The sequence below is a fragment of the Lutra lutra genome, chromosome X (genome assembly GCF_902655055.1).
Source record: "Lutra lutra chromosome X, mLutLut1.2, whole genome shotgun sequence".
Taxonomy (NCBI): Eukaryota; Metazoa; Chordata; class Mammalia; order Carnivora; family Mustelidae; genus Lutra; species Lutra lutra.
In genome coordinates, this window is record NC_062296.1 from 80059555 (window position 1) to 80081024 (window position 21470).

The 21470-nt window shown below is 40.7% G+C and overlaps 1 protein-coding gene across 1 annotated transcript in view; it reads right to left on the reverse strand.

Annotated features, from left to right (window-relative positions):
- Positions 1-1356: 1356 nt before the first annotated feature.
- CXHXorf58 (chromosome X CXorf58 homolog) overlaps positions 1357-21470 on the reverse strand; it is a 30188-nt gene continuing 10074 nt past the window's right edge. Inside the window, exons 6-9 of the mRNA XM_047716260.1 lie at positions 10456-10587; positions 4786-5015; positions 2183-2345; positions 1357-1648 (exon numbers count right to left, since the gene is read on the reverse strand). Of these exons, the coding sequence (XP_047572216.1) occupies positions 1472-1648; positions 2183-2345; positions 4786-5015; positions 10456-10587 (702 nt within the window). The 3' untranslated portion in view covers positions 1357-1471. The remainder of the gene's footprint in view (positions 1649-2182; positions 2346-4785; positions 5016-10455; positions 10588-21470) is intronic.

Sequence of the window (21470 nt, forward strand, 5' to 3'; positions counted from 1 at the left end):
AGTGGGCTAAAGCCTCTGCCTTCGGCTCAGGTCATGATCCCAGGGTCCTGGGATCGATCCCCGAATCGGGCTCTCTGCTCAGCGGGGAGCCTGCTTCCTCCTCTCTCTCTCTGCCTGCCTCTCTGCCTACTTGTGATCTCTGTCAAATAAATAAATAAAATCTTAAAAAAATTTTAAAATAAATATATTCTAGTCGAAATCATACACTTTTACTCCAATATTTCGTTACCATTTAAGAGAATGTTTCAACAGAGAATGAGATCCATTTATAGGCTGCTTACCCAAGTTAAGTCAGCAATTAACCTCCATATCTTACATGTTAACCAAAAATCAAAAATTGTATCTTTAGGGGCACCTGGGTGGCTCAGTGGATTAAGCCTCTGCCTTCAGCTCAGGTCATGATCCCAGGGTCCTGGGACGAACCCCCGAATTGGGCTTTCTGCTCAGCAGGGAGCCTGCTTCCCTTCCTCTCTCTCTGCCTGCCTCTCTGCCTACTTGTGATCTCTGTCTGTCAAATAAATAAATAAAATCTTTTTAAAAAATTGTATCTTTAAAGTTCAATAAAGAATGCACTTTAATTATCACAGTCCCTGGTAAGGTTTGATATATTCCAACAGCCTAGATCACAAAAAGGATCAATAATTTGTACTGTCTCAGGAATAAGATGATCAATTCAAAAGGAGATTGGTAAACATTACTCAAACCAGTTTTTATACTTGAAAAACATCTAAATACAACATTGAAACAGATGCGACATTCTGCCCCAGGTCCTTACAATCCTCCATAATGATTAGGTATGCTATATGTCATGCCTCCTGTAATAACAAATTCATAATTATTTTTATTATAATTCAGAATAGGTCAATCAAATAGTGCTCTGTAGAAATAACATGCCAGTTAAAGAAAAAAAGGCACTGGAAGCTGACTCAAGGGTAGCTTTTTATTCTGTGAATTCTAATATTTATGCTAAGCATGGCCTGTTCAGAAGTTTTTAAAAGTAAAGGAAAATCAGAATTGAATAAAAGTTCTAGGGACTAATTTACTCATTTCTTTTTCTTTTTTTTAAGATTTTATTTATTTATTTGACAGAGATAGAGAGCACAAGTAGGCAGAGCAGCAGGCGGAGGGAGAGGGAGAAACAGGCTTCCTGCTGGACCCTGGGATCACGACCTGAGCCAAAGGCAGAACGCTTCACTACTGAGCCACCCAAGGGTCCCCTTACTCATCATTTCTTGAGTAAAAGTGTATCCAGCTAGTTCAAGGGCATCTAATAAAATCATTATTCAGACCAAAATTCTGTCAGTAAAAAATATTAGTACTTTGGTAATATTAAAATGGCTTAAAAATCAGTCACACATTTAGTTAAGAGACCATCCTGAAGACTTGTTTTTACTTCATTTTCCTTTAATATGCATATTAGCAAGACAAGCAGATTGTTAAACAATTTGTTTTTCTATCAGTTAGCTATGCACTAACATGACAGAGAACTATTAATATACAAGTCTTGATACCAGGCAAATAATTCCTCTTCCTGTTTTTCCAATTCCTCATCTGGCGTGAGCTCATCAATTCTCACAACGTTAAAAGATGGGGTAGAGAAGATGATCGTCTGTCGCTGCTTTGTACTTCGTGTGTGTGTTTGTGGTTCCTAAGTAGAATTATAAATAAAAGAGGAAAAAAAATTTATATTTGGTTTTTACTACTTTCTGTTTTTATATTGACTGTTTACATTCAGCCTTCTCTCAAAACATTTATTGCAGGTTTTTAAAAAATTACAAAGCAATACATTTATATGTATTAGTTGTAAATATCCTACCATGTAGAAATATACTGGGGCAGACTTTACACATATTGTTCTTAATAAGCTTTGATAGAAATGACTTTCATTTTGAGTAAAGCACCATATGAGATGTGCTGAATGAACAGTGTCAACATACAGGGACTATTTTTGCTGTTGTTTGTCACCTCATATTGATGTGGACCCAAAACAGCTGGTATTTATCAGGTTAGCCATATTGTTGAAAACATTTTTAAAATATGTGTTACCAAGAGGAACCCAGGTATATACTAAAGGTATTTTGGCCTTGAACTTGTAGATTAGGAAAACTCTATTTATACAAGTAGGATTACTTACAGTTTGAATAATGTCCAAGACAATGGATTCAGTCCAAGTTCGACTTACCGTCGCCTTGGAAGCGTTTTTTTCTTTAGCCATCTTATAAGCTTTTTTCATTTTTTCAACTTTCATTTGAGCTTGCTTGGATCGACGACCTAGATGTTTAATTTGATTCCGCTGTTGGTAGGGCCGATATAAAGGTTTGATAGCTGAAAAGGATGAAGGGCATCTAGAAAGATTTGAATAATAGACAGAAAAAATGTACAAAATAACATTAAAATGTAATGCAAGTTGCAAATTTTATTAAAGCATCCTCTAGCAATTAGATCATGGGCCTCAGTATCTGGAGCAATATTGCATGCAAGTTTTTAGACCAGAGTTATCATTTCTGCTTAAATTATATGGCATAGTTATTTATTTGCACCCTATGAAGGTGTATAAAACATGGTATCAATTTAAAGTCAGTTTTCCCCAAAAAATAAATAAATAAATAAAGTCAGTTTTCCTGGAAAATACCATATAGTAGTCATTTAATTATATATATATATATATATATATATATATATATATATATACATATATGTATACACACACACACACACATGCACACCATATACTAACACAAAAAAGTGTTAAATTTCATAATGGCTGAAAAAACAACCTGTTCTTACCAGTGTTGGGATCAGATACAGGTGATGGCACGCCCATAGTCCCCTAGGCCTCACTACTGCAAAGCACATAGGGCCACTTCCAACTGCCAACATCAGCCTCACTCAGCATGACAGCATTCTTATGAAAACAAGAGCCCATGTGCAGGGAAAGTGCCTGAGAATTAATACTTCCCCTCCTAAACAGTCCTTAGCCAATGCCTGATGTACATCAGCATATAAATATCCCAACTCCCTTGCCCCTGCAGGATAACTTGAGTTGCACGTTCTGCAATGGCTTAGACATTCCCAGGAGGGACTAAGCCCCACTTATCCGCAGAGGTAACTTGTTTGCTACCACATGCTGTTTTGGCTACCTACCCCTCCTTCTTTTCCTTTCATCAGTGGTTTTGGGAATCACCTCCCAAATAGACTACTCATATCCAAATATTTGATCTCCTGGGCAATCCCAAACTAACACCACATTCAAAGAAACTCGTAAGAAAGTATTTTCCCTCTTTAATTGATTTAGGATTTGGCGACTTCATTTGGCTCTTCAAGTGACTCATTCTTAGATAATCACTAGCAATAGTCCAAATAGCGGGGAACCTAGGGTTATATATGGTGGCAGGGAAAATTACATCATTTATTTGACCTTGGTGGTAATAAGGTCAATAATAATTTCTGAATTCAGTGCTTATACGGATAAGTTAGAGAAAATCTATTTCATGATGACAGACTACACCTTACACCAGGCCATCTGTCTGGCAAGTGTATAGCCTCGATCATAAAATATATGGGCTAAATTATCTTATTGGGTCAGTACCACTCATCTCTAGCCATGGAAAAAACCCAGTGTGGGGGCGCCTGAGTGGCTCAGTGGGTTAAGCCGCTGCCTTCGGCTCAGGTCATGATCTCAGAGTCCTGGGATCAAGCCCGGCATCGGGCTCTCTGGTCAGCAGGGAGCCTGCTTCCCCCTCTCTCTCTGTCTGCCTCTCTGCCTGCTTGTGATCTCTCTGTCAAACAAATAAATAAAATCTTTAAAAAAAAAACCCATTGTGTTTGCCTGACAGTGGGTCACCAGCGTCTTCATGTACTAAAGGAGTATTTTTTCATTTCAAATATGACTCTGTGGAAAGAGACTACCAATAGGTCCTCTTCAATCTGATTATGTCTTCCTTTTTTCTGAAGAAAGCAAGCTTCATTTGTAAATAAGATGGGCTAGGTAGGACTTGTAATGGAAAGAAAAAAGGACTATAATTAGAGCAATCATATTCTGTCCGTATTGTTTCAGATCATAATACCGTCTACTTTGCTACAACATGAGTTTCTATAATGTGAATTGCCTCACATGCTATTGCTAAAGAAGGGAATAATGTCACTGTAATTTATATGCAATTTGTCCTCAGCAAGGGGAGCCAGAATCACAAGAGTAGAATTATAACCTTCAGCAGAAAAGGAAAAGGTCCTCAGCTCTGTGCAGCACAGGCAATGGGAGCCCTTTTGGCTGTATTTATGAAAACAAGAATTAGCACCTGCACCTCGGGCTCTCTCTCCAGAGGGACTCCGCGCCCCCAGCCCACCCTTACTCCCCTCTGCCACACTTCCCGCCCTGGTGGTGGGGGGTTGGTTATTGGCTGGCTGCACTGCCTCTCATGTCCACTTAAAAGCCAACCACACTAGCCCAGGGCTCCACTTCCATCTGCATTATCTCTGTGCCCACTATCTGCTCTAATTAAAGAGTTGCCAGCATTTCCACCCTCTTGTACATTTTTTATATTTGTTGTGGTGGCCTCCAGCCATCCTGAGCTGCCTGTCTGGTGGTGTGAGTTAATCTCCCCAGGTTCCAACTGTCCTTTCTGTTAGTGCTCTGTTTCCAAACGTGCCTACATTTTGAGCAATCTGTCCCAACCCTATTTTTCCCATATGCCCTATCATCATCTTTCTCGAGCTATTTGGCAGAACGTGAAGGCTTTCAGAAATGCCCCTAGTATTGTGACCCCATTAAAATATCACTTTTACCTAACTTCAGAAACAATCTGTAGCTGGTGCTGACGCATCTCTTCTGTTCCTGGTCTCTGTAATAGATACTTCATTTCTTTTTGTAGACGGTTTGAGATGATTCCAGACTCTGCATAATCAACTATGTCGTATATTATCATGGTCCTGGGGATGTTTTTGAGGTTTAATTTTCGCCAGTAGTTACTTCTGCCACCGGAAGATGCAGGGGTCTCATCTAGGAGACTGGAATACTGTATGGAAAAAACAAGTAAGAATGATCCATTGTGGGAACCCAGAATGTTTTTAGACACATTTCCCAAGGTCCAAATGCCCATTGTCACTTCATCCAAAAAACAATCCTTGATCCCATCTCTGAACTTGATCAGCAACTTTCTTCTATGGTTCACTCCTGACTACTTGATGTTTTAGTTATCTGTGTACTTAGCTCCCCCACCAGAAGGCACGAACCTTGTCACACAGTATCACGCACATAGTACCACACTCACTAAACCTGTATTTAATGATAAACATATTTTTTCATGTAATGAATAAACATTTTAATGCCAAATACATGATCTGCATACCTGATAGTGCTTGTTCGTAACCTGCTCGGGTTGAGAGGACATTTGCACACAACTTTTTAGAAATCATGAGTTTATCTCTGGTACTAAGTGGCAAATTTCACTATTTTCATTTGGAGGATTTGTAGAAATCCCACTTCCATTTATTTTTTTAAGTTAAAACACCAGATTGGGAATGCTAAAATGCAAATATATATGATCGATGCAACCTTTTATAATGTTCATTTAAGAGACAGGAATAGGGCCGGAGGATCTACAACGCTGGGAAACAGGATACCAGCTAGGCATTTAGGGTATCTCTCTCACACACACATGCATATACAAGCAGTCTTTCTTTTGTATCATTTAGGCATGCACCAATTTTTAAAAATATTTTATTTATTTATTTGACAGACAGAGATCACAAGTAGGCAGAGAGGCAGGCAGAGAGAGAGAAGGGGAAGCAGGCTTCCTGCTGAGCAGAGAGCCGGATGTGATGCGGGGCTCCATCCCAGGACCCTGGGATCATGACCTGAGCAGAAGGTAGAGGCTTAACCCACTGAGCCACCTAGGTCTCCCAGGCATGCACAAATTTTAATTACTACCATTTGATTGAATAAGCCCAGTCCTCTAAGAACATCTCAAATTTCAGTTTCCCCAGTGTAACTTAACTGCATAAAGTACAAACATGGCTGATAGCTCTCCCATCCATAGGTCACTACAGAAATAACATATGTGTGGTGATTAGTGACAAATCATGTCGCTTCTTCCCAAGGGGCAACAATCGGTCACGGAGGATTTGTTATTTAGTTCACACACAATCAGCAAAGTATGTAGTTGTGTCACCTCCTTGTCTCCCAGTGATAAACCCATGTACCATTTTACAAAAAAAAAAAAAAAAAAAAGATAACCAAGAGAATAGGCCAAAAGAGAAACAAAAAGTGCTACTGCTGGAAATGAAATTCAAATAAAATGTAAATGGAGTTCTAGAAGAAATAGGTGACCCAGGGGATACTGACATTGTCTTCATTCAAGAGACTGCGGGTGGGCAGCTAGAGGAATGTGCTGAAGGCGAATTTAGCAGCATAAATGAGGAAAGCGGTTTTGACAAAAAGGATGAAGCTGTTCCAGAGGAAATGACGCTGGAAAAAGCCTCTTCACATTAAAGGAACTTTGAGAGATTTCACAACATTTAAGGTGCAAAGGATAAAATGTTGGTAGGTAATCCGAACTTAGAAAGGAGTGTGACAATTCACCAAGGCATACTTACTATGTATTGTAAGTCATATGAGAAGAACAAGAAGGAAAGCACTGTTTTAACTACTCCTCAGACACTGTTTTTAAAGCCTTATTTAAAGCTTTATTGAGATTCACAGCCTATAGATTCACCCATACAAAGCATACAACTCAATGGTGTTTATTATATTTACAGTTGGTAAGTTTTTTACAAAAAAATAAAACACTTTTAATCCTCAGTATTTCCAATGTTTTAAATTATAGCATAATAAATTATTTGTTTTTCATTTTCCTACATATTTATAACATATAGTAGGAGAGTTTTTAAAGTTCTGACAAGATTTTTTTTTGAAAGGCATGGAACAATCATGATTTTTCACATTGATTATTAAATTTGCTATGCATGGTTTCAGCTTACATGGTCATTTTTTTTTAAAGATTTTATTTATTTATTTGACAGAGAGAGATCACAAGTAGACAGAGAGGCAGAGAGAGAGAGAGAGAGAGAGAGAGAGAGAGGGAAGCAGGCTCCCCGCCGAGCAGAGAGCCCGATGTGGGGCTTGATCCCAGGACCCTGAGATCATGACCTGAGCCGAAGGCAGCGGCTTAACCCACTGAGCCACCCAGGCGCCCCTTACGTGGTCATTTTTAAAAACGATTTTATTAAAAAAAAAAAACTCTCTACACCCAATGTGGGGCTTGAACCCACAACTCTGAGATCATGAGTTGCATGCTCCGACTGAGAAAGCCAGGCACCATGGCAGTCAATTTTTATGGCCCTGCACTACCATGCAAAGTGAAGACTGCCTGTATATTTTACTTGCGGGGAGTGGAGTAGTAAAATGAGTAAACATTTCAGAACCGTCAATGACCTGCTCTGTACTTAGCTATGTGACCTCAGGCAAGTTTTTAAAAATCTTATTAAACTCCATTTTTCTCATCTGTTAAAGAGGGTCACATAATGTACAAACTTGAAGATTAAAGGAGATAATATGCATAAAAAGAGCCAACAAGGGGCTCCTGGATGGCTCAGTCAGTTAAGCAGTTAAGCATCTGCCTTGGAATCAGGTCATGATCCCAGGGTCCTGGGGTTGAGCCCCATGTCAGGCTCCCTGCTCAGCAGGGAGTCTGCTTCTCCCTCTGCCCCTCCACCTGCTTGTGCTCTGTTTCTCTGTCTTTCTCTTTCTCTCAAATAAATAAATAAAATCTCTAAAAAAAGAGGGCCAACAACAGAGCTGTGTCCATAAGGGACTCAAAAAATGTCAACAATCATCATGTTTCTGTCTCCCAACGTGTCTATCTGGGGATTTCTTCCTATGACACCAGTCCTTGGCATAGTCACACTCTGCAAGTATGTGACCCATGTCCTTAGCAAAGATAGTTGGCATCCCCCAGCACTACTTATTTCCTGGTTCAGTTCCCTCATTTTCCAGATTAAGACCCTAAAGGAAAGAAAACACAATTAGGTGTCTCCAAGGCACTGCCTTAATTCCATGTGTCACAATGAAGCAACTGAATGAACAGTTAAAGCCATATATTACCATTATTATGAGCCAGAATTTGGGGATCCCTTGTGTCTTTAGAACTTGTAAAATGGCGGTAATAATAGTCCCTACCTCTTAGGGTTGTTTTAAGAATAAAAGGAGTTGGTCCTACTGAGCATTTACTGTTATTATTAATCAGGTATCTAGTTTAAAGTTTCCTGACTTAGTACTGCTGTCCAACTCGTTATGTAAACCAGGAACCCAGGAGCCATGCTGGACACCTCTCCTTAATTTGCCTCCCTTTCTGTCACCAAGGCCCACTGCTTTTTACTGTCTACTTATCTCTTGCCTCTCCAGCCTCACAGGCCTCAGTCAAGATACCAGCATCTCTCCTGAAATACAGCAGGGACATCCAAGCTAAGAGAAGGCTCTTGCTGTCCTCCAATCCATTCCCTACACCACAGTCAGATGGATCTCTTCACTCATTAGATTAGATCATCTCATTTCTTAACCCATTAAGAAGCACCAGCTTCTACTTGCGTATAGGATCAAGAAAAAGAAAAACACCTTGCTTTGGTCAAAAGGCCTGCCTGATGCTCTCTTACCAGCCCTCCAGGCTTCTTAAATACCAAACTCTCGGCTCCATCTTCTCCACCCCGACAGATATGCTTTTGGGCCCTGCAGTTCCTCCTGCCACTGAGCCTCGGCATGGGGCGCAACACCTGCTCAGCCCCAGACTGACGGGTGACACATTGTTGATTGCCTGCCCATCAACCATTTCCCACTTCTCCCTTGCCTCCAGAGCCCGGAATTTTTTTTTTTTAAGTATGGAACAGCAGTCTGTTCCAGGAAGGAGGGCCCCAGCATGTGAACCATGATGGTTCTAAGTCACTCATGGAAAATGATCCCATTTTCCTTTATTAATGATTAGGTTAGGGGGAGTTAGGTGATCTAGTTCTGACCACCGGGACCTGAGGGGAAATCTGTTGGGGGCTTCTGGCAAAGATTTTTCTTTTTTCTTTTTTTAAGGTAGGCTCCACACCCAGCATGGATCCTAACACAGGGCTTGAACTCAGGATCCTGAGATCAAGACCTGAGCTGAGATCAAGAGTTGGATGCTTAACCAACTGAGCCACCCAAGCACCCCCAAAGATTTTTCTTCTTGCGATAAGAAGGAAAATGATGCTTCAGAGTCCCCTTGTTCCTGCCTTTGAAGGAAGCTGAGAAGGTGATAGTCACCTTGTTACCATGTGAAGGAAGCCAAGAACACCGTAGAGAAGCTGACCCAGAACCCTGATGTCCTCAAGCTGCTGCATTAGCTAGCCCAGGACCCACCTATCTGTGGACTTCTGACATGGAACTATAAATGTCCTTTGTTGTTTAAGCCTCTTGTGGTTGAGAATATTCTGTCACTTATAGCACAAAACACCCAAATAATAATCCAAATATTAATAGAAGCCTTCCTTGCTAGGTCAAATCTCCATCAGGCACTCTCTCTCTCTCTCTGTTTTTTTTTTTTTTTAGATTTTATTTATCTATTTGACAGACAGAGATCACAAGTAGGCAGAGAGGCAGATAGAGAGAGAGAGGAGGAAGCAGGCTCCCCGCTGAGCAGAGAGCCCGATGCGGGGCTCAATCCCAGGACCCCGGGATCATGACCCGAGCTGAAGGCAGAGGCTTTAACCCACTGAGCCACCCAGGCGCCCCTCCATCAGGCACTCTCTTAGGACCACGTACTTGAAATCACATAATATAAAATTCACCATTTTAACCATTTTAAAAGTAGCACTACGATCTAATTCTAAAACCTCTCCATCACCCCCCAAAAAAGGGCCACATTCATTAGCTATCACTCCCTAGGTGTAAAAAGCCAAATATTACATGATTCCATTAATACAGACTATCCAGAATAGGTAAATTCAGGGAGACAGAAAGCAGGTTAGTAGTTGATAGGGGCTGGAGTGCTGGAGGAATGGGGAATGACATAGATGTGAGGTTTCCTTTTGGGGTGACAAAAATGTTCTGGAACTAGATAGTGGTAGTGTTTGCACAACATTGCAAATGTACTTAATGTCACTGAATTGTACCCTTTAAAATGGTAAGTTTTATATTGTGCATATTTTTCTACTGGGGAAAAAAATGAATGGACCTTTCTTTTTGGAGGACAAGGTCAGAAGGCTTTTTTAAAGATTATTTATTTTTAAAAAGATTTATTTGAGAGAGAGAGAGAAAGTGAGCATGAGTGGTATGGGGCAGAGGGAGAGGGAGAAGCCAGACATGGGGCTCGATCCCAGAACTCTGAGATCGTGACCTGAGCTGAAGGCAACTGTTTAACCGACTGAGCCACCCAGATACCCCAAGAAGGGTTTTTTTTTTTAATTGTTTCTAATATCTAAATCTCGGTTCCTTACTTGCATGTAATCTTTCAGGGTGACAATATCTATTTCATCAGTTATTTTGAATTTCTGGAAACGATGTTCATCTTCCATAATTTGATGGTAAAACTTCTTTTTCCCCATCATTTTGCAAGCATCAGCCACTCCCTATAAAGAGAATAGAAAATACACCTTTAAACAGTAGTATAATAGCAACAATTATCAGTACACATTTTACACATTTCTTCTTCTTCTTTTTTTTTTTAATATGTGTGACTCTTTTTTTTTCTTTATTTATATGACAGACAGAGATCACAAGCAGGCAGAGAGGCAGGCAGAGAGAGAGAGGAGGAAGCAGACTCCCTGCTGAGCAGAGAGCCCGATGTGGGGCTCGATCCCAGGACCCTGGGATCATGACCCGAGCTGAAGGCAGAGGCTTTAACCCACTGAGCCACCCAGGCGCCCCTACACATTTCTTCCGACAAATACATCAAATATTGTTCCTTTTTTCTAGCAGCTTGCTATTCAATAAAAACACTATATTTACAAAGAAAAGATTGTATAGGAGTTTTTAAGCCATTAAAAATGTTTCCATAACCATATCTACATAGTTTTAAAATGTAGCTGGAGGAGTAGTTGAGTCCACAACTCTCAGAGAAACACAGTGTTTTTAAAAAATCTGTTTTTTTCCCTATTAAAAAACATTCTTTTCCCTTAACAAAAAAAAATCTGTAGCATTATTCGTGCTGTCAAGGCAGAGAAAATTTCCTTGGTTATTAAGTAGGTTGCCCTAGGAACTGCAGCGAAAGGTGTTACTAAGGCCAGCTCTCTTGTGTGTTAGTTAATACCTCACCCCCAAATGGAAACTGTACATTTCAAATTGCTTAGACCTCCCTCTCCTGCAGACTTCATTCTCTGTGGCCAGAGTAGCAAATCATTTTTTTTTTCCTCTCTGAGATGTTGGCATTTTGTACCCAAGGACAGCATCTGAGAGGACAGAGGTAGAAGAATGCTAGAAAATGCGGAAGCCCAGATCTCGTCTAGTCCTGTTTGTACCATACCCCTCCACATACGCCCATCCTTTGCTAAGAGCTATACATAGACTGTGTGACTTAAGTACTCCCCACCCTTGTTCCCACCCCCCATAAGTATGTGCTGACTCTTCTAACACATATTTATATTACATATCTGTGCTTCTGGCCACAAAGCATATGCTTACGAGAAGGGAGACTGGTGTAGATGAAAATTCAAATATCGTTGGATTCCAGATCAGTTTCTCTTTCCTTTGTATCTCAGAATGTGTATTTGTGAAAGCATGGGAACTCCGGGTTATAATGCTGATATGAGGCTGCTTGAGACGAGATCGAAATTTGGAATGTGTTCTTTTTACTTAACACACAATACAACAATGAGCCTGAATGTACTTTCCATTTCAATCTTCACTTTTGTTATTGAGAATATTCCTTTTTTATTTTTCTAATTCCAAAGCTTTGAACACAGACACACATGGAAAATGAAAGAATATTCAAGGGTTGTAGTTTTATTCCTAATGCACTACATTGAAGGGACAGAAACAGTTTACGTGGTGACCCTTCCTTTAGGCAAATCGTCTTTGTTTTCCATTTCATTAGTTTCTTTATATACTACGCATCTAAAAAAAAGGCAGTATTGGCGCGTGTCACCATCATGTTTTGTGCAACTAATTTCCTGTGGGCTCTCATTAGCCATCCTCACAGTAACACTAAAGGTAAAAGCAAATAAACTGTAGAGTGAACACATCTGAAAGCTGTATAATTTCTGCTTTGAGAAGTTCTTTAGCTATAACTGTATTTTACTTTAGCTCAAGTTACTCAGGAGGGGTATTTCTTGTCAATCCCTGCCCACTCTACTCCACTCAGCCACCACCCACAACTCTCCAAGCCCCAGTTTCCTTATTTGTACAGTGCCTCAGCTGTGTGGCTCAGCTGTGTCAGGCCCATCCCAGGATCCAGCCAAAACAACCCTATGCCTGGCAGCACAGGGCAGGCTCGCTGCCCACTTGTGACAGGGGCTTGAAAAAAAGTTCGCCGTCCAATGGCCAGGACGTTCTTTCTCTGGCATCTGCCGGGTATGGCCAGCTTCAGGAAAGTGCTTCTGGGTCGGAAGGGCTGGGAAAGGAGAGCCCAGCCCCAGGTGAAAGGGAAGGGCAGAAACTAGGCAAGGGGCCCAGGACAGCAGCCAATCAGACTAGGATTCGAGAAGCGGATTCCATTCTTAGTGGGTGACTCCAAAGGTCAAAGGGGGGCATCTCTAAACTTGACACCTCCCCTGATACCAGGCATCAGTGTGGCCCAGAAGCCCCCACAGGCCTGCAGCTCCACGCTGGCCCAGATCCGTACCTGTGCTTGGGAAGTTAACTCTAGTATCTCAAGTCACTTCCTCAGCCAGCTGGAAAATTCTCACTCACGGAGGTGGTGATAACTCGTACCCTGCACGGGCACAGAGTGTCCCAGTTTGGAACAGTTTAATTATATACAGGCTCCAAATTAATGAAACCACCACAACGGCTAGGGCTGTTTCAACCTCCACAGGTGCACGGGGCAACAGACAGAGAAGTAGTCAAGCCTCAGTTCTGCCCCTGACAAGCCTCTCCGAGGTCCGGCTTCCTTGCAGGCAAGATGGGAACAACATGCACCTCACCAGAGTGATCAGGGGGACCGTAGAAGACCACTTGCTCAGCAGGCTTCCTGACTCGAGCGTGGTTAAGAGCACAGGCTCTGGAGTCAGGATCACTGGGTCTTGTTATTAGTTCCTTCCCTTTCTAGCTGTGAGACCTCAGGCAAGTTACTTAGTCTTTTAAAACGGAAGATAACCACAGAATCTACATTCTAGAGTTTAGGAGAATTAAATGATAATCCACACAAAATGTTTAGCACAGTACTTGATAGTGCTTAATAAGGGCAGCTATTAATAATAATGTTTTTTCCTTTTTACATAAATGCCCAATCCTCAAAAAGAAGACGGGTCTTCAATTGGACGTTAATGTTTCAGAACTGTCCATTACCCAGAGGCATTCCAGGCCGTGGTATCTGTGCATTCGGAGGGCGGGGGGAACCTTTAGGACAGTGCTTCTCAAACTATATTGTGCCTAGGATTGTCTGGGGGTCTTGTTAAAATGCAAGTGCTAACTCAGTGGGTCTGGGGTGGGGCCTGATAGTCCGCATTTCTAGTTAGTTCCGGGTGATGCCAGTGCTGTGGGTCTGTAGACCACACTCTGAGTAGCAAGGTTTTAGAATATTCTAAATATAGTTGGAGGATGAACTATAGTGACAATCCTCTGTAAATAAGCATTGCTCTGAAAATAGATCATCGAAGTAGGTAACTGAAATGAGATCTCTCTTTTGTACACATGGCTATCCAACTGTTATAGCACCATTTGAACTGACTTGGCACATCTGATGAGAATCAATTGATCATCTATGAGTGGGTATATTTCTGAATTCCCTATTCTATCTCATTGATTTACATGCCTGTCATTAAGCCATCACAACACTGTCAGGATCACCGCAGATTTTTAAGTCTTGAAGTCAGATAATGGAAATCTTTGTTCTTCTCTAAAGTGGTTTAAGCCATTCTATGTTCTTTCACCTGTTTTTACTGTGTGTGTGTGTGTGTGTGTGTGTGTGTGTGTGTGTGTGTATGTGTAAGTACATGAGAAATACCATCGGGAAATGATAAGGAAATGAAACAAGAAATGGAAGTAAGACCCAGGGAAAAGACAGAACAACAAAACTGTGAAACTCCCCTTCTTCATAAGTGAATTTAAATTACTCCCCTTCTTCGTAACTGAACTGAAACTGACTTATTTATTTCATACTAAGAAATAAGTTGGGGCTCCCGGCTGACTCAGTCGGTAGAGTGTGAGACTCCTGATCTTGGGGTTGTGCGTTCACACCCAGGATGGGTGTAGAGATTACTTAAAAAAATAAAATCTTAAAAAAAACAAAAGAAGTGAACTTAGGAAAGTTGGATCAGTTTGCTCAACACACAATTTCTACATTCAAAGGGCTAGTGTAAACTCATAGTGAGAAAAATTCTACTTCTGCAGGTTTTCTATCAACCATGAATCCAAGTGTTACAAGAGTTTGTTATGAAGCTGAAAAAGGAATCCTAATCTGTTCTTTCATGTTCTGATCACTTAAATCCTCTTAGAATGTTTAGTGAAAAACTCAAACTAGTGTTATCCCATTTTTATAATAAGAACAAAAGTTTTTAAAAAATATATTTGTGTGAGCATTTTATGGGCAAAAAAAAAAAACAAAACACTGAAGGATGCACAGTAAACAATTAATGGTGATCACTCCAGGCTAGCGAAAGTCCCAGCACAGAGAAGAAAGGCATGAGGCATAGTTTCCTTTTTCAAATATCTCTGTACTATTTCCTTTTTCTCCCAACAGTTACTTTGAAATTTAAATAAAAATGAAAGTTATTATACAGCATTTTAACGAGTTTTAATGTACAAACAGTCCTTTCTAGTCACGGCCTCTAAGTTTCTCATTTGCTCCAGCCTGCGGACCACCATGAGCAGACCTGGGAGAATTTCTGTTCCTGGAAAAGTCTAATTTTGCAACCTCAGAGAAGCAACAGTTGATAATATATTATAGAGACGAAAAGCTTATTCTGTACTTAAGTGTGGCATGAATTTGTTCCTTAAGTGTAGGATAAATATCAACTTTTGTATGTGAAGTCATTTTATATAAATGGACAAATACTAATGTTTCTGGAACACCATATTACATCTGCAAACACATAGTCCGTTTGATATATTCTGAAACTGAATGTTCTCTGATGTTGCCTGAGAACAGAGAAAAGCAGTCTCTTTTTCTTTTCTAATATTTTTCAGAGTATAAATGCAGTACCTCTTGGATCTGCTCAGATTCTATCCTGAACATGTGCCATTATTGATGATTTTAGATGGGCCATACTTTTCATGTAAAATATCTCCAGAAGGCTACAGGAAAATAACCTTTGATGTAGGATTTATAAAAGGCTAAGTATGAGAATGTGCACATGTTTTTCTCAATCATGGTCATGTTTAAGGGCCACAGGAGTAAAACCTTCACTGTAGTAGCACTGCAGATCCTTGTTATTAAAAGTGGGGTCCATGGACCAGCAGTAGCGGCAGCACCCGGGAACTGGTTAGAAAGGCAGAATCTCGATTCCAGCTGCGAAGATGGCGGAGAAGTAGCAGGCTGAGACTACTTCAGGTAGAGGGAGATCAGCTACATAGCTTATCTAAAGATTGCAAACACCTACAAATCCAACGGGAGATCGAAGAGAAGAAGAACAACAACTCGAGAAACAGAAAACCAACCACTTTCTGAAGGGTAGGACTGGCGGAGAAGTGAATCCAAAGCGACGGGAAGATAGATCAGGGGGGAGGGGCCGGCTCCCGGCGAGTGGCGGAGCAACGGAGCACAAAATCAGGACTTTTAAAAGTCTGTTCCACTGAGGGACATCGCTCCAGAGGCTTAACCGGGGTGAAGCCCAGGCGGGGTCAGCGCGGCCTCAGGTCCCGCAGGGTCGCAGAAGGATCGGGGGTGTCTGAGTGTCGCAGAGCTTACCGGTATTAGAACGGGGAAGCTGGCTACAGAGACAGAGCCGAGGAGTGACTCTCAGCTCGGGGTTACCTTGAACCGAACGCAGGCTCGGTCAGCTCGGAGCGCGGCCAGAGGCCAGGGTGATGGGAGTCATTGGGTGCTGTTCTCTGAGGGCGCACTGAGGAGTGGGGCCCCGGGCTCTCGGCTCCTCTGGGCCGGAGACCGGGAGGCCGCCATCTTCATTCCCACCCTCCGGAACTCTACGGAAAGCGCTCAGGGAACAAAAGCTCCCGAAAGCAAACCCGAGCGGATTACTCAGCCCGGCCCCGGGTAAGGGCGGTGCAACTCCGCCTGGGGCAAAGACGCTTGAGAATCACTACAACAGGCCCCTCCCCCAGAAGATCAACGAGAAACCCAGCCAGGACCAAGTTCACCTACCAAGGAGTGCAGTTTCAATACCAAGGAGAGCGGCGGAATTCCAGAGGAGGAGAAAGCAAAGCACGGAACTCATGGCTTTCTCCCCATGATTCTTTAGCCTTGCAGTTAATTTAATTTTTTTTTCTTTTTCAATTTTTTTTCTCTTCTTCTGCTAAATTTTTTTAACTTTTACCGTTTTCTTTTTTAACGTTTTTTAAATAGTTTATCTAATATATATATTTTTTTCCTTTTTATATTTTTTCTTTATCGGTTCTCTTTTTTTAATTGTTTCTTTTTTTTTTTTTCTTTCTGAACCCCTTTTTATCCCCTTTCTCCCCCCGCACGATTTGGGATCTCTTCTGATTTGGCTAAAGCATATTTTCCTGGGGTTGTTGCCACCCTTTTAGTATTTTACTTGCTCCTTCATATACTCTTATCTGGACAAAATGACAAGGCAGAAAAATTCACCACAAAAAAAGAACAAGAAGCAGTACCAAAGGCTAGGGACCTAATCAATACAGACATTGGTAATATGTCAGATCTAGAGTTCAGAATGATGATTCTCAAGGTTCTAGCTGGGCTTGAAAAAGGCATGGAAGATATTAAAGCAACCCTCTCGGGAGATATAAAAGCCATTTCTGAAGAAATAAAAGAACTAAAATCTAACCAAGTTGAAATCAAAAAAGCTATTAATGAGGTGCAATCAAAAATGGAGGCTCTCACTGCTAGGATAAATGAGGCAGAAGAAAGAATTAGCGATATAGAAGACCAAATGACAGAGAATAAAGAAGCTGAGCAAAAGAGGGACAAACAGCTACTGGACCACGAGGGGAGAATTCGAGAGATAAGTGACACCATAAGACGAAACAACATTAGAATAATTGGGATTCCAGAAGAAGAGGAAACAGAGAGGGGAGCAGAAGGTATGTTGGAGAGAATTATTGGAGAGAATTTCCCCAATATGGCAAAGGGAACAAGCATCAAAATCCAGGAGGTTCAGAGAACCCCCCTCAAAATCAATAAGAATAGGTCCACACCCCGTCACCTAATAGTAAAATTTACAAGTCTTAGCGACAAAGAGAAGATCCTGAAAGCAGCCCGGGAAAAGAAGTCTGTAACGTACAATGGTAAAAATATTAGATTGGCAGTAGACTTATCCACAGAGACCTGGCAGGCCAGAAAGAGCTGGCATGATATATTCAGAGTACTAAATGAGAAAAACATGCAGCCAAGAATACTATATCCAGCTAGGCTATCATTGAAAATAGAAGGAGAGATTAAAAGCTTCCAGGACAAACAAACCTGAAAGAATTTGCAAATACCAAACCAGCTCTACAGGAAATATTGAAAGGGGTCCTCTAAGCACAGAGAGACCCTAAAAGTAGTAGATCAGAAAGAAACAGAGACACTATACAATAACAGTCACCTTACAGGCAATACAATGGCACTAAATTCATATCTCTCAATACTTACCCTGAATGTTAATGGGCTAAATGCCCCAATCAAAAGACACAGGGTATCAGAATGGATAAAAAAACAAAACCCATCTATATGTTGCCTACAAGAAACTCATCTTAAACTCGAAGACACCTCCAGGTTTAAAGTGAGGGGGTGGAAAAGAATTTACCATGCTAATGGACATCAGAAGAAAGCAGGAGTGGCAATCCTTATATCAGATCAATTAGATTTTAAGCCAAAGACTATAATAAGAGATGAGGAAGGACACTATATCATACTCAAAGGAACTGTCCAACAAGAAGATCTAACAATTTTAAATATCTATGCCCCTAACGTGGGAGCAGACAACTATATAAACCAATTAATAACAAAATCAAAGAAACACATCGACAATAATACAATAATAGTAGGGGATTTTAACACTCCCCTCACGGAAATGGACAGATCATCCAAGCAAAAGATCAACAAGGAAATCAAGGCCTTAAATGACACACTGGACCAGATGGACATCACAGATATATTCAGAACATTTCATCCCAAAGCAATAGAATACACATTCTTCTCTAGTGCACATGGAACATTCTCCAGAATAGATCACATTCTTGGTCCTAAATCAGGTCTCAACTGGTATCAAAAGATTGGGATCATTCCCTGCATATTTTCAGACCACAATGCTCTGAAGCTAGAACTCAATCACAAGAGGAAATTTGGAAAGAACCCAAATACATGGAGACTAAACAGCATCCTTCTAAAGAATGAATGGGTCAACCAGGAAATTAAAGAAGAATTGAAAAAATTTATGGAAACAAATGATAATGAAAACACAACGGTTCAGAATCTGTGGGACACAACAAAGGCAGTCCTGAGAGGAAAATATATAGCGGTACAAGCCTTTCTCAAGAAACAAGAAAGGTCTCAGGTACACAACCTAACCCTACACCTAAAGGAGCTGGAGAAAGAACAAGAAAGAAACCCTAAACCCAGCAGGAGAAGAGAAATCATAAAGATCAGAGCAGAAATCAATGAAATAGAAACCAAAAAAAACAATAGAACAAATCAACGAAACTAGGAGCTGGTTCTTTGAAAGAATTAATAAGATTGATAAACCCCTGGCCAGACTTATCAAAAAGAAAAGAGAAAGGACCCAAATAAATAAAATCATGAATGAAAGAGGAGAGATCACAACGAACACCAAAGAATTACAGACAATTATAAGAACATACTATGAGCAACTCTACGCCAACAAATTTGACAATCTGGAAGAAATGGATGTATTCCTAGAGACATATAAACTACCACAACTGAACCAGGAAGAAATAGAAAGCCTGAACAGACCCATAACCAGTAAGGAGATTGAAACAGTCATCAAAAATCTCCAAACAAACAAAAGCCCAGGGCCAGATGGCTTCCCGGGGGAATTCTACCAAACATTTAAAGAAGAACTAATTCCTATTCTCCTGAAACTGTTCCAAAAAATAGAAATAGAAGGAAAACTTCCAAACTCATTTTATGAGGCCAGCATCACCTTGATCCCAAAACCAGACAAGGATCCCATCAAAAAAGAGAACTACAGACCAATATCCTTGATGAACACAGATGCAAAAATTCTCACCAAACTACTAGCCAATAGAATTCAACAGTACATTAAAAGGATTATTCACCACGACCAAGTGGGATTTATTCCAGGGCTGCAAGGTTGGTTCGACATCCGCAAATCAATCAATGTGATACAACACATTAATAAAAGAAAGAACAAGAACCATATGATACTCTCCCTAGATGCTGAAAAAGCATTTGACAAAGTACAGCATCCCTTCCTGATCAAAACTCTTCAAAGTGTAGGGATAGACGGCACATACCTCAATATTATCAAAGCCATCTATGAAAAATCCACCGCAAATATCATTCTCAATGGAGAAAAACTGAAAGCTTTTCCGCTAAGGTCAGGAACACGGCAGGGATGTCCGTTATCACCACTGCGATTCAACATAGTACTAGAAGTCCTAGCCTCAGCAATCAGACAACAAAAGGAAATTAAAGGCATCCAAATCAGCAAAGAAGAAGTCAAACTATCACTCTTTGCAGATGATATGATACTATATGTGGAAAACCCAAAAGACTCCACTCCAAAACTGCTAGAACTTGTACAGGAATTCAGTAAAGTGTCAGGATATAAAATCAATGCACAGAAATCAGTTGCATTTCTCTACACCAACAACAAGACAGAAGAAAGAGAAATTAAGGAGTCCATCCCATTTACAATTGCACCCAAAACTATAAGATACCTAGGAATAAACCTAACCAAAGAGACTAAGAATCTATACTCAGAAAACTATAAAGTACTCATGAAAGAAATTGAGGAAGACACAAAGAAATGGAAAAATGTTCCATGCTCCTGGATTGGAAGAATAAATATTGTGAAAATGTCTATGCTACCTAAAGCAATCTACACATTTAATGCAATTCCTATCAAAGTACCATCCATTTTTTTCAAAGAAATGGAACAAATAATCCTAAAATTTATATGGAACCAGAAAAGACCTCGAATAGCCAAAGGAATATTGAAAAAGAAAGCCAAAGTTGGTGGCATCACAATTCCGGACTTCAAGCTCTATTACAAAGCTGTCATCATCAAGACAGCATGGTACTGGCACAAAAACAGACACATAGATCAATGGAACAGAATAGAGAGCCCAGAAATAGACCCTCAACTCTATGGTCAACTCATCTTTGACAAAGCAGGATAGAATGTCCAATGGGAAAAAGACAGCCTCTTCAATAAATGGTGTTGGGAAAATTGGACGGCCACATGCAGAAAAATGAAATTGTATCATTTCCTTACACCACACACGAAAATAGACTAAAAATGGATGAAGGATCTCAATGTGAGAAAGGAATCCATCAAAATCCTTGAGGAGAACACAGGCAGCAACCTCTTCGACCTCAGCCGCAGCAACATCTTCCTAGGAACATTACCAAAGGCAAGGGAAGCAAGGGCAAAAATGAACTATTGGGATTTTATCAAGATCAAAATATTTTGCACAGCAAAGGAAACAGTTAACAAAACCAAAAGACAACTGACAGAATGGGAGAAGATATTTGCAAATGACATATCAGATAAAGGGCTAGTGTCCAAAATCTATAAAGAACTTAGCAAACTCAACACCCAAAGAACAAATAATCCAATCAAGAAATGGGTAGAGGACATGAACAGACATTTCTGCAAAGAAGACATCCAGATGGCCAACAGACACATGAAAAAGTGCTCCACATCACTCGGCATCAGGGAAATACAAATCAAAACCACAATGAGATATCACCTCACACCAGTCAGAATGGCTAAAATTAACAAGTCAGGAAATGACAGATGCTGGCGAGGATGCGGAGAAAGGGGAACCCTCCTACACTGTTGGTGGGAATGCAAGCTGGTGCAACCACTCTGGAAAACAGCATGGAGGTTCCTCAAAATGTTGAAAATAGAACTACCCTATGACCCAGCAATTGCACTGCTGGGTATTTACCCTAAAGATACAAACGTAGTGATCCGAAGGGGCACATGCACCCGAATGTTTATAGCAGCAATGTCTACAATAGCCA